This window comes from Pocillopora damicornis, chromosome 9 (genome assembly GCF_964200805.1).
Source record: "Pocillopora damicornis chromosome 9, jaPocDami1.2, whole genome shotgun sequence".
In the NCBI taxonomy this organism is placed as follows: Eukaryota; Metazoa; Cnidaria; class Anthozoa; order Scleractinia; family Pocilloporidae; genus Pocillopora; species Pocillopora damicornis.
The window spans coordinates 21,051,301-21,065,615 of NC_142678.1; the positions used below are offsets into that span (position 1 = coordinate 21,051,301).

Genomic DNA, 14,315 nt, shown 5'->3' on the forward strand with positions numbered 1-14,315 from the left:
GCCGCATGGCTACAATAACCACAAACACATAGTGCGGTCCGCCTGTGATTCAACTTCCTTTCCTTCTCCCTTTCCCCCTTAACTTCACTCGTCATGCAAACTGGAGTTCAACAACAACAACGAATACAGCAAAATTTTTAAAAATTAGGACCTAAGTCTACATCCTCAGAATATGTCTCAAAGAATCAAAGAGCTTACTCTATTGGTAAATGGCTGGGGAATAGTAAAATCAAAGATTCTCTGCGATGCTTTGAGGCTGATGGAGATCAGATGAAAAGGTTGTCACTCACTATTTTCCAGGCATCATAAAATAACTTATATCACCATCTGGATGTACAATACTTGCTATTAATGATTCAAAGATCACCATCTTTTGTTATAATTCATGTTTTCATTGTTTTATTTTTGAATAACTCCTGTCATTTGAACCAAAAATAAGGTTCTTCCATGGCAATAATAATAATAATTCAAATTCTCCCAGAAATATATCAACAAAATTAACATTTTCTTCAAAACTGGGAACATATCATTCATAACCAAACACAATTGGTAAAAAATTCATCAAGGGCACAGTCCTAAGCACTCTATTTTCACATAAGTTTTCAAAGGACCTATAAATTAATTCCCAGGATAGTTCTTAAAATCATAAATTATTTACACTGTAGACTGTAATACAACAATATAATAATTCTTTTAAATATTCAAATATACAATCCCATATTTGCAAAATGAAACTTTGGAAATTGAACAGTAAGGGTAAATGGAGTCTAGTTCCCCCTGAATTTTAGAATAAACAATAACCATAACTTTACAATTTCAACTTCTGTGTATTTTCACTCTGTAGAAGTATTAAAACACTCACGTACATGCTTTCCCTGAATATCAGAGACTTTTCACTTGTAGTTTAGAGTTTCAGGTTGACTTCTGAAAAACGGTCAGGAAAACACACCCTTTTTTCATTGATACTATGTAAATTTTGCTCTTGGGATTAACACTATTTATACTTTGTCCACATCAATAGGATTTCAAGAGATTTTTGTAGACAAATAAGTTATAAATAAATTTTTTTCATAGTCTTGACAGGCAGTAGTATACTTTTGGCCCTTAGGCTTCAGCAATTAAGCATTGTTAAGGCCTAGGATGAGACAACAAAACCACAATATAGATATAAGGGAAGGGGGTTGAGCTGCCCATGCCCCACCCTCACAGAGGGGTATATTTCTCTTACTCTATAAATAATTATTACAAATTTTACATGATGGCCTAAAACTAAGTGAAAAACATAGAAGATTACATGTGCTATCATGTTGAATACACAGGCCCTGCTGGGGTGTATGTGAAAAATGGAATGGTTATCAGTAAGGGAGATTGTCTCATGCGTACCTACACACATGGGAACACATGGATTAGAAGGTAGAATGAAATCCATTTCATCTCTCAAAATAACACAACTGGATGGACTGAAAATAGCTGATAAAACATAAGAATATTTGACAAAGAGCTCACACCACCTCTTTGCATGGCTATGTTAGAAAAATGCAGGGCATGTATGTTCGATGACACAATTTTTGCAATGTTCCCTTATGTACATAAAAGTCTCATAACTGAGGTTGCATTCTTGCAAGTTTAGGTACTGCACACTACAACACTGAGCTGCAATAGTTCTCACCCCAGTATTGGTAATGCGGTCACATCCTCGTATACTCAATTTCTTAAGCTGAGGACAATGAATGCCAATCATGTGAAGTCCATTGTCTGTAATATCACACTTTCCTGCATCAAGAGACCGCAGTTTCAAGCAATTTTGAACAATGTGCGTCATTCCAATATCAGAAACAGCTTCACATCCTCTGATGTTCAAGTACTTTAATTTGACACAGTGCTTTCCAATATACTTCATTGCTGTATCTGTTATAGGACATTTTGCCACACTGAGGTACTTGAGACTTGGACAATTCTTGGCAACTTCCTTCAGACTAAAATCTCTCACTTTGAAGCAATCACTGACACTGAGCTCTTTGAGATTTCCACAGTGCTGTGCAATATGCTTGATGCCAACATCTGTCACACGATTGCACCTGCGCAGATACAAGCTTTCAAGCAAACCACAACTGAGACCCACAACTCTCAAACCCAAGTCATCAAATGCCACACAATCACTTAGGTCCAAATGTCGCAACTGAAGGAATGACCCATGATGTCCCACACCAAATCCATTTGCTACTGGAGCTGATACATTATTCACACAAGTACAGCCACTCGTGTCAAGATGAGTCAGAGTTTGACAATTCAATAAAATGTCGTGAAGACCTTTACTTGTGATACAGCAACAACCAGACACATCAAGCTCCTCTAAATCTATGCAAAACCGAGCAACAAAACCCAGTCCTTTATCAGACAGTAGCTCACAACCATTTAACTTTATTGAATGTACTGTCATACAGTAACCCTGAGTGTCCATGGCTAGTCTTGCCAGTAGATTCCGCAAAACTTTGTTGATGTCGCTTCCTTGATAATTGGAGATTTGAATGTTTGACCAAAGCAGTGGATCCCAACAGAGTGTCTGCCATTTCTGACAAACACCTGATGCCATGCAAAGATCTTTTGTTGACAGATAAGATAGAATAAAAATCAAAATATCTTCTGGAAGATCATTCAAAGTCATCAACCCAAAATTTGACTTTCTTCTGGGGGAATGTGGAAATATATGGACATCTCCAAAAGCACTGTGATCACTGATAGTTGTGGAGTCACTGTCATATCTTGCTCTGGGCAGAGGCGGCTTCACTTTTTCCAATTTTGTAATCCTGTTTCGTAAATGAGCTTGCAAAGAGTCCTTCCTTTTAACTTTACGAAGGTCTTCCTCAGGTGAACTTTCATTATAACCAAGACTGGTATTAAGTTTACTACTTCTTTGTGTAGAAGGCAGTGAATCTGCATCCTCACTGGCAGCTCCAGGTAATTTTCTGGAGGAAGAAAGAAGTCCATTTGACAAACCACCTTTTAACACAAGGTTCCCATGATCTCTCACTGAAACACTAAATTTGTCTTTCTCAGAGGACATTGTGGAAATAGGTTCAGTAAAAGACTGTGATGAAGTGCTCTGGACACTATCAGTGTCTGCAGGCCAGTTGTTTGATTTGCGCCTTCCACCAGGATCCATCTGCACCTTAGCAGAAGCCACAATTCTCTGTGAAACTTCTGAAGTGTCTTTCACACCATTTTGTCCTTTGTTTTTACTCTTATTGCCTCCTTTCTTGTATTTTCTTTTCAAGGAAGCATCATCGTATGCTCCTAATTCCTCTCTTTTCTCCATGTCAACAAACATTATTCTATTCCTTGCCTTGAAATCACTGTCAGTGTCTGAACTTGTCTTTGAGTTCAAATTTTCTCTCATGTTTTGCCCCAGTTGAGCAATTTTATCAGGTGGGTCAACTGTTGACGCTCTGTTCAACCTTATTTGAAAGTCAGGAGTTTGTTTTTGCCCTATTCTTGTTTCCTGATCTGGTTTATGAGCTGCAACAGCACCCTGCAAGTGACTGCGAACTTTCTGCTCTCCATTCATGGTAAAAAAGTCTCTCATGCCATTACTGTCTATTTTTGTATCACCATTAGTAAGTCTCTGTCTGTCAGCCCTTTCTGCAGTTCTTGCTCTGCTTTCATTTTTTACATTTCCCTGAGTGCCCCCAAATTTGCTGGCAACAGAAGTGGAGCTTCCACCATGCCGTAACTTGTTATGTCCTTGTCTACCTTCACTGTTTCTAAGAAACTCAGGCACCACTAGTTCTTCACTAGGAATCATAAGCCCCTGTCCACCATTAGAGGAAAAATCTGGGTCTTTTAGATCCCTTTTGACTACTGGAGATGTCCCATTTTCATGCCAACGCTGTTGCTGGGTATCTTTCAAGAAATCTGGAACTTCGTATTCCTTCAGAGGCAAATGAATTGAACTTTCTCTAGTCCTATGGTTGCTGTTTATTCCTACAGAACCATTTGAAGTGGAACTTCGCTTTGGTGTGGGAGAAAATTCATTGGCAGGAGAACTCTTAGATGTCTTTCCTTTCCTTCTTTTGTCTTTATCTGAAACAAAACAGGAAATTAGCTGAGTACTCCCATACCAAGTGATCACACTTTGAGGGATACAAGCTCATTTGTAATAAAAGAATGAGGAACACTTTAAAGGCTCAAGACACACTAAGTGTACTCTGTGATTTAGAGTACTCACTTTAAAAACTCAAAAGATTTTGCTGTAAAAAAATTTACAACAGAAAAATGATAAGAAATCTAAGTAACATATTCTCCTGGCTTTCATACATATAGATTTAGAATTCTTGACTTCTTGGGCTTTTGATTGCTTCATCAATTTAGAACAATTTTACTTTATTAGAATAATTAATTCAGAACAGAAATCAACTTTACAGTCAGCTGAGGTCTTTTATCAAGGGCTACAGTACAGGGTTGTAGATAAGAGCCAGCAGCCAGCAAAGTACACTGGCTTCTCTGCAAGGTTTCACTGGCTACTTTCATTGCTTCGAGAGTCTCTACAGATATGATGTTTATCAGGTCTAAACTTGGGCTCAATAAAAATATAAATTTGCACTGCCTATCTTTTCTGAAAACATAAAAAGACTTCTGACTCAAGGTTAGTTTAAAAACATTATGATGGGAACTGTCTTTTTGACAAATCTTGCTGCAGTGGCAAAAAAGTACGAACAATGATGTTTTGCCCACCATATTGGATTTTGAGACCCACAACCATTTATCTTTAAAAAGGCTCTGGCTACTTAAAACCTTAAAGAAAATCCTGCAGTAACAGGGAATTTAGTGTAGGTGCTCCCAAGCATAAGTAATAACCTGCCACTTGCCTTACACAGGTCAAACTGTATTAATGGTTAAACCAATACACCTCGTATATGTTGTAGAAAGCCACTCATTGAATGTGTGGACATTTTTTAGTCAAAGATATCTCTTTTTTTAATCAAGATATTTTATTGCAGAGGGTAGTCAGCTTCTAGCATATATTTATACAGCACCAGAAGCACAGAAATAGTGTGATATAAAGAAGTTACATTGCCCCTTAAGATTACCTCATTTATTTGATATTAAATTTATTTCTCTCATGATGACAATGACAATTGTAAGTTGGAGATTAATTCATGTAGAGTAACTTTTCCTCTCTTGGGAAATAACATTGTAGCATAATCAGGCTGGATTGACAGAGCTAAGTATGAGATCAACAGATTTAATCCAAAGAGCTTTGCAAGAGAGGGAGGAACCTTCATTTACCTTTTGTTCTTCTCAAAAGAGGTCATTGAGGAGACATGGGAAAGCATGGCATTATTTTATGCTTTACATGACATTGTTGGTGTTCAGAAACTTTTCTGTTCAATTCTTTTCTGCAAATTAGTGCATTGAAAATTAATATCTATTCTTTTGTCCATTACCTGTGACAGGTTATTTAGGTCTCTGAAATAATTAGTTATCAAAGATTTAAAGACTTAACTCTAAAAGGGTGATAACTAGATTATCAAATTCAGGTGATGAATCCCATAAAATATGAAAAGCATTTGCTCCCACTAAGTTCATTTTTCATAGCTATTGATTTCAACCGCTACTTATTACATATTGTCTGGGTTGTATTGGGTGATAAAAAAACAACTTCTTGAGGGCATTTCATTGTTGATGGTTTCAATTTAATTAAATTTGTGATTCTTTAATAAAGAACAAAAGAGATATTAAAATTTGTCCACTAACACAATACAAAATCCAAGCCTTGCAAGTAGCTTGCTGATTTTTAATCCTGCAATACTTAATACCCACTGGGAAAGTTGTCTTTTGATACCAACATGTGAACATACCATTTTTTATTAATTTCAGTTAATATTAGTTGTTTTTTCTGTCTGTATTTCTGCTAAAAATTATTTTCTCTGGTGAAACAATGGTGTCAGCAACTACATGTAGCTCATTAGTGTGTGTGCAGTCATGTAATTAGGTTGGAAAAATGATAACTATTATAACTTTTGCAGCTCCCTACCAATGGAAGTTTAAGGGTAAAAAAAGCATAGATCTAGTGTAATTTCACATTTGAAATTATTATTCTAAACATTTATGAACAACAAGTGAATTTTATAATAGAAATTACCATGTGTGAGCCGATAAAACAAATACCTGACTGTCTACATGTGTTCAGGTCAAATTTTGCACTCTCATCAATTACAAACAGTATTCAAAAGTGAACTCAGCATAACATCTCAATGGTAAATTTTTGTTCCCCAAAATTCCTTGATGAAATCACCAAAATGAATTTTAAAGTATAAATCAGAACTCACTATCACATAGGTCGAGTTGAGTCAAGTTTATTAAATCCAATTCTTTCTTGTGGTTTTGTTTTCAATTGGATTTTAACTGAGTTTGTCTAGATTTGGCTAGACATGTCGAGGACTACTTCAAATTCATTTGGAAATTTGAAACATTAGGACTTTGACCACTTGCTCCTGAATTCATAGTAATAAGACCACAAGATTACATAGTCTCCTATACCTTATAACTGCATGGTATGAAAAGAAATACTTAAGATTGATTCTTGAACTTGTTAAAATCATTCAATGATTGATTTCTATTGAGGGGAGCTTCACTTTGACTTATTTCATATATCAAGTGATATAAATATTTCGCTGACCATAGCAACAGTTCAATTTGATCATCATAAGGCATAATTAAATAATTACAACCAGTTGGACAACACAAAGTAGTGATTCACATTAATGATAAAAACTAAGATGTATCTCAAAATTTGAGGAACAAAATAACCATATGCTAAGTAAAGAAATAAAACATCAATATGATAAACTTTTTATAAAGAAGTGTACATGAAAATTAAATAGGTTCAATCAGAGTGTTCCGTTTGTGCTCACAGTTTCTGCTGATTATTTCTACAAAGTATGTCAGCCTTTTGTTAGTGTACATAGCTTTGATCAAATATATCATTTCAAACTAGTGTCCATGATTATGCAAAACTTAAATAAATCGATGCATCTGCTTTCATTTTACTCATGTTGAACACAAAGTTTGAAAACCTGATGTACAAATTTCATTGAATCAGTGAGGTATCGATATCAGAAATTACAAGCCTGTCAGAGATAAGTCATAACGTGTAATAAACATCTCAACTAGCATTCCAAATGCAGTATGCTTCAAAAAGCAAATTTGGTAGGCTGCCATATTAGATTCAGTTCACGCACCTTCTACACTGAATGTTCCAACGTAATGTGCAATCATTTCACCAAATATCACTTAGCGAGGGAATAAATTTAAATTGATTCTATAAAAACATCCTCCAACATGCGACAACAACTCTCTCTCGTTCGAAGTATATCCTTTAAAAACGCTCATCGTAAGTTATGAAAGATAACTTATTTCAACACTGAAGTAATATTGACGTAAACCAATATTATTCGACACACTCTTGAGAAATGAACTGTTTTTTCGCGGCTAGACGGCTTCTTCGTTTGACGGCTTCAGGCTACATTTGAATAATTAAGGAGCGAGTCGAATTTCTCGACATTTAATCGCAGGAAATCACAAAAAGAAAAGATTAAATGTACAGGAACATTATTTTCCTTGTCTCTCGGAAAACATTCTAGAATATTATCCGCCACTGAGAGCTGGGATTATAGAGGGATGTAACACGAAAGCAGTTGCAAAAGACAACGATCGAACGTTCGAAATGCGTTGGTGACCAATATTGTTGTAGACGGAATCCCAGATCTCGGAAAAAGCTACATTTAAGACGCACGAATGGTTTTTCAAGACCCAATTTAGGTTTTCCAATTGCTAGATCGCCTCTGTCTTTAGAAGAAAAAGGAAAATTTTTAAACTAAATTTCCCGACCAGGTTACTGACATGCTCAGTAATCCCAGCGAAGTTAGAGCGGGATTTGGCTAAGAAATAAATTCGTAAGTTGCTAATGCATCTCCCATGAAAAATCGCATTACAGTAAACGCACTATCACAGCGGAAAAGGAAATTAAAACAGTAGTGCGATGATGTATGTTTTCACAGGTCAGTAAATTGAAAGTAAAATAAAGGAAAGGAAAATATTGATCATAGTAAGTGACAGACTAATTCTTGAAGAGGAAACATGTAAAGAACTTTCGATGATAAATATTGTGAGAGATAAATAGTCATTAGCGAGCTACGGATGGCGATTTTTTTCCGCTGGGAGAAAATTCAATCTCGTATTAATGCAATATATGAAATTTTGCTGAAGCGATAAAACGACAGAAAACATTCGAAATGAAAAGAATTCTGCGAATGCTCGATCAAAGCTGCTAGACTTACAATAACAGTAAAATTCTCCATATTGTTTAAACAAACTATAATCGCGAGTGGATTTCTGTGTTTGAAAAAGCTTACGCATTATGTACATATGTTTTTATCTGGCAAACAGACTTATACGGCCCTGGTGACTTACATGACAACATCAAGTTGTGCTGCAGGCAGATAAAATCGATCGATACAGACCAGAAATTTATTGTGACGCCGCAAGAGGTATTTTACAACAAAAGCCCGTTACTCTGCGAATTATTTACCAGGTATACGAAGAAAACTCCAGGGAAATAACTTAAATGAACAGCAGTACGTTTGATTAAGGCCTTGTTCTCCAAATAAATGGAGCAAACTCGCCTATAAGCCGGATAATGCGAAATAAACAGGACCATTCCATAATTTTCCCAAGCTTTCGCATTGTCATGCAAAATTACTCTTCACAACTAACCTTGTCACACTTGAATTTCAAGAATGCTTGCCCTTCTTGCGACATAAAACAGAGATATAATTTATATCTTACCTTCAGTACTTTTCCCTTGTGTATTTCCCATTTGCCCACAAGTAAAATCAACACTTTAAAACAGATGAGGGCATCCAACTACCGCATCTTAACACTAACGTTGGTCTGTCTCTCACTAGTCCTGAGTCCCAACCTGTCAAACGCTACCCATGCTGTTTATGCGCAAACAATGAGTCCCAATATAAATAATTAATGTGTCGGATTACCTAAAAGTATGTAAATACAACAAGGGAACAATTCTTATAACAATCTTGTAAATATTTCGTTTTTTGAGGATGAAATGAAGAATTTTCATCAGTCCATCGAGTACGAACGAGTTTCGTTTCGTGATGGGATATCATGCGCACGAGTGTTACGATATTGACAGCCTGCGGTTAAGTGAGTTCTTAAGAAAGTTATTTCTTGCAAACTTGCTTCCAGATCAATATCCTGCAAACATAACTCCCCAGTGACGCAGTGAGGCTGTTGGGATAAATTAAAGGGTTTTTATTTTCCAACTCCAAGAGGTGCGTGTTTCCACTCTTCTAGCGTGTTATCACAGCGATAACAGGATAACATAATCGTTCTGACCTCAAATGGTATAAACTACTCATGCACTAACTCGTTCTTAAAATAAAATTAATTATTGTGAGACATTTCTTCATAAAATATGGCATATCGTTGTTCAATCTTGGTATTTTAATTGCCTGCATATTTAACTTCTTGAAACATAAGTTTTTTACCGACTCCATCTTAACCTTGCTGTGGAATCGATTTTTTTCCCGAGAGTTTCTATTTTTAGTATCGACGAAACAAAAGTCGATTTTCAGCGCGAAAAAATCATTTTTGACTCCACAATTCTTAGTCAAACATGCAATTTAAGTAACTTCGAACTTAGCAAATAGTTTGCCAATACAGAGCAATTGTGCAAAGTTGCACAAAGTTCAAATATTTCAGACCAAGAGTAACATTTTATTTTATTGGACTGAAGTTACGGAAGCAGTCAACCGCATCAACAATATTGGTACACATCCGTTTCTTTTTTTCCAACTTCACTTTTCCACACCAGTTTCTCTAATTTGTCATTTCCATGTCTCGTTAATGTTTCGTAGATGCTGGTTGATTAATATTTGTGATGAGAATCAGGAAAGGTAGACTAAGGTACTATGTGAATTAGGCGTGGCAAACAATAAACCATTTTATAAAACAGTGAACCTTTGATCAGTTTCGTATTGATTAACTTTCTATAACTTTGTGTATAAATATCGATGCAAAGCAATATCGCGGTATTGCCGATTTCCGTAATTCTACAAATATTGTACCGAAGCCTAAAAATTTGCAACGGTGGACAGAATTTCATGAACAATTGATATTAATATGACAACTATAGAAAAATTCATTCACATGGTAATTATGCTGAAGACTTCACTCTCTACCGGTTTGCCGGTGTCGGTAATAACCCATGCAGGATGTTGGAAGAACACGAAAAATGTTTGCAGATCACAGGCTTGGGGGTAGCGATTTGCACAATTTTCGAACGCTTTTATAAAAATAAACTGTAGGCTCACTTAACAGGTACATTGAACGATAGGTTTTTTTGGCCAAAAAAAAAAAAGCCGTCGGTCGTATCTCTGTTATTTTAAAGAATTTTGTCGTTTGTGGTTGATTGCAATAAAGCTATACCCCTTCATCTGTCGTCTAACAATCGTATCTCTTGTGTCTCTTAGACTGGTATAGCCGTAGTCGAACTTGGTATTAAGTGAATAAAAGGGTTAACTGAGTTTCTAAAGAAACTATGATGCTGCGTCGGTGGGTGAGTGTAACTGGGTAATTTAGTGTTATCAACTGGCAATCGCTCTGACGAAGGACTATAAACGCTCGAAACGTCAGCTTTTAAGCTCTTCACGATGGCCAATTTACGCTATCAACTCGGTCGATAATAGAAAATTACCGACGGAGAATGGCGAGGTGACCGCTGAATACAGGTTGTCCGCTAAATACGTATTCTACAGAATAGGGGTATGGTATTGTAAAAAATTTCATTTTATGCCATAACTAACCACTTAATTTACAAATTCCTCGCTCAAAAATACTACTAGCTTGATTTCAGAAGATAAACATGGGTTAAATATACTTGAAAGCTTGTGCTTAGTTTTATTTGAGTGGTGGCGCTTCAGAAGACCGTTCAATACTGGCAGAAGGTATTTAGAAACAAGCCTTGGAATAAAGGATGACCACAACCTCTTAATGGAGGTGAAAAGCACGGAGTTTAAGGTGAAAGAATTTCGGGACATTGATTATTGACCGCTTGGTACAGAATATCGTCTCAACCTTCAACGGTCAAAAGTTCCAATTAGCACCCCTTACTTTCCTTCCATATGGGATTCGTCGCAAGCGGGATGGCTCGACTGTTCTACGCATGTCACTTGTCATCCGTAGTCATTCAGTAATTGGTTTGTATTAGGTTTGAACAACTGAACTTGGCCGCGGAATTAATGGGTCAAACCAGAAAGAACGCGAGGTTTGACCTTATTTGTCAGTTAAACGGGTAACCTTTTAATCAGTGGTTACTTCTCGTTAGACAAATTTGAGGGGAAAATTGATCGATCTGTGGCCTGCTTCTCGAAAGCTCGGAAACTTAGCGGGCAGAATGTCATATTTAAAAAAACTAAATGTTAGGAAAATTAATGAAGTTCTCTGATCTAAAACCCGTCTACTCTCTTTAATTTCCTGATACTTTTATTGCTTTAATTCCAGAAATATTCATATTTCTATCTGCAATGTACGGCAAACAAAAGAGATCTTTAGTTTCCGGGACCGGTAATAATTGAGAATCTCGTAAAATGGGCCAAAGGGAATGATAAATGGCAAGATCGGATTTAAAAACATTCATTTTAGTATACAATACACTCCCCATCCCCCTAGGGGCTGTTTCAATCAAACCTTCACTTCCCTTCTTTATTTTTATTTTATTTTGGGGGGGGGAGGGGGGGTTTGTTTGACGGAGTTAAACAATAAAATGATATCGATAATATGAATGATGATGACGATGATAATGAGACTAATAATAGGATTGATCAATCCTTCACTCGGCCCCAGAACCACGGTTTGGATTCAGCTTTAAATAACAGAAGAAGACAAATTAAATGATGATGATGGTAATAATGATAATAGTCACTTCGAAGAGAACTTTGGTGTAGGGCAGTTTTATTCACCCCTAAGAAGAATTTTTCTGAATAAATAAAATAAATTCAACTACTGATGTAAACAGGAGGGTTTCGCGCGAAATATCTAAAAAAAGGTTCTAGAAATAGTCAACATTTCAAATGCGACAAATCTATCTAATGATAGCTGGCTCAATTTCAGTTATACTTGCACATTTCCACTTGGCAGTCAACACGGTAAGTTGTTCATCTTCTTCGGTGTCCCCCTCTTGGACCTTTTCCTCCAAAACGTATTCTCCGTGTTGTTCACAACCGATATCAAACCGATATTTGCCCACGCCATGGAGGTTATCATCCAAGAAATTTCCCATGTATCTGTGATTGGAGTGAACGAGTTCTCCCGTGCCGTCGCGCTTGCCGTGTACCCACGATCCTTTGTACTTGGTCCCAGTCGCTGAGTACGTGTACACGCCCTGGCCGTGCCTCTGATGCTCGTACCAGTCACCCTCGTAGGTGTCCCCATTCACGTAGTAGTAAATCCCGTGGCCATTTCTCCGATCTTCCACAAAGCCACCCTCGTATCGCGAGCCGTCTGGGTACCAAAACGTGCCCTGGCCGTGCTTTTTGCCTTTGACATACTCGCCGACATATTTGGCACCGTTCTTGAAGCGGTACGTACCATTGCCGTGTCTTTTTCCATGTTCGTACTGCCCTTCGTACGTATCTCCGTTTGGCAGGGTGGCTTTACCGTAGCCATGGCGTTCTTCATTTTCGTTTCGGTCACCATCGTACTCCTACAGAAATGAATTTAGAAAATAAAACGTAATACAGTAATCAGATTCGTCGAATGGCCTTTGAACTGTATGTAGCGCTCATTTTTAGAAGCTCTGAGGGAAGGGTGGTCTGGAAAGTTTATGTCGTAAAACTCCCCATGGGATATCCTGCTCACAGCGAGAGGAAGGCCCTTTCGGGGAGCAGGATATTTGAACCGGCCGGGAGCCGGATATCTGAACCGTGGGGTCCCTTAACTAGAGTTCCAAGTTCATCACGTTAGTGAAGGCCTGACTTAATTTCGCTCCGTAAGAAACCAAAAGATTACGTAACACGTCGTTAGGCTTAAATGTCCTTCTTCAATCTCAAAGGGGTAACCACAAGCGTCAAACAGTAAGCAATCATGCGTAGAAACAAACCACTTCACAAGCTACAAGAGATATTTCATGATAAACTTGAGATGCTGAATCGGCTGAAATGTATCCTCATTCATTCACATGCTCCGCTCTTATAATCATCGCGAGAGAAAGATCACATACAGTTTCTTAGAAAAGCTTATAAGTAAATTGACAATTTTAATAGTTTTATAAAATATTAGCTATAATTATGTGCTTCTACGAGCAACAAGAAAAATGTACTTTACAAAAAGTGTCATCGGTAAAAATCACTTGAAAATCCCTTGTACATCGATCACTTTAACATGAAAGCGAGTAAAAGCATAGCAGTGTAATTTGAAAAGCTTTCAGTTCGAGCGTCTCAACTAAGTTGACGCTCGGTACAGATTAACATCCGCTGAGGAGGGCAAAGCTATTGAGAGAGTTTAGTGGGTGGCTGTATTTGTTTATCAACATCGCTGTGGTATGTTGACTTTGACTGAAGCCAATTACTTTGCAAATTAAGTATGCACAAATCGCTGTTCCCTGCCGGGATATTTTTTTTGCATATTTAGTTATGACTGAAGAATGGCTAACTCGGCTGTGAAATAGTCTTTCGTCAAAGTTTTCTTCCTTTGATTAAAAGAGAGACTGAAAATTGCACAGAACTAAATGATACTTTCTTAGCTTAGATTGTCAGTCGACAATGAAAACCATAAGCTGTCAAATACTTATAATTTAGCGATCGATGCTGTCATTTCGATAAAATTGAAATGAAAGTTCAAAGACTTGACAGTTGACATTCTCAAGGTTTGCGTCGATTAAAGTTTATCAGTTTCAACACATTACAAAATTTCGGAGAATTAAGAACGAAAAGAGAGAAAGAAGACTGATAAAGGACGGAGCAAATTTTTAGGCAAATAGAGTGACAGCTTTTGACAATTCAATTTTCGCATATTAACCGAAAAAATTGCTGTTTAAACCCGCTCTAACCTACCCCAAGATTGATGCCTTCATCCTCTTCGAATTCTTCCGATCCAATATCAGACATGTTGACCTATGTGAGGAAAAGTAAACGGCAAGGTCTTGTTCGTGTTGAAAGCACGGCAAATATTATTTCGATTTGTGTTTGCAGCGGCTCATTGTATCTTGAGTTGCCCTAGCAACCATTTGAATAAAG

General features: G+C 37.1%; 2 protein-coding genes across 2 annotated transcripts; both read right to left on the bottom strand.

Annotated features, from left to right (window-relative positions):
- Window positions 1-371: 371 nt before the first annotated feature.
- On the bottom strand, window positions 372-9,007 carry LOC113679689 (uncharacterized). The gene is made up of 2 exons (XM_027196656.2): window positions 8,848-9,007; window positions 372-4,080 (listed from the first exon to the last, which is right to left on the bottom strand). The coding sequence occupies exons 1-2, from the start codon at window positions 8,876-8,878 to the stop codon at window positions 1,529-1,531; spliced, it is 2,583 nt and encodes an 860-aa protein (XP_027052457.2). The 5' UTR covers window positions 8,879-9,007; the 3' UTR covers window positions 372-1,528.
- Window positions 9,008-12,016: 3,009 nt separating this feature from the next.
- On the bottom strand, window positions 12,017-14,305 carry LOC113679669 (radial spoke head 1 homolog). Its single transcript, XM_027196630.2, has 2 exons — window positions 14,133-14,305; window positions 12,017-12,784 (listed from the first exon to the last, which is right to left on the bottom strand). The coding sequence occupies exons 1-2, from the start codon at window positions 14,184-14,186 to the stop codon at window positions 12,164-12,166; spliced, it is 675 nt and encodes a 224-aa protein (XP_027052431.2). The 5' UTR covers window positions 14,187-14,305; the 3' UTR covers window positions 12,017-12,163.
- Between the last annotated feature and the right edge of the window lie 10 nt (window positions 14,306-14,315).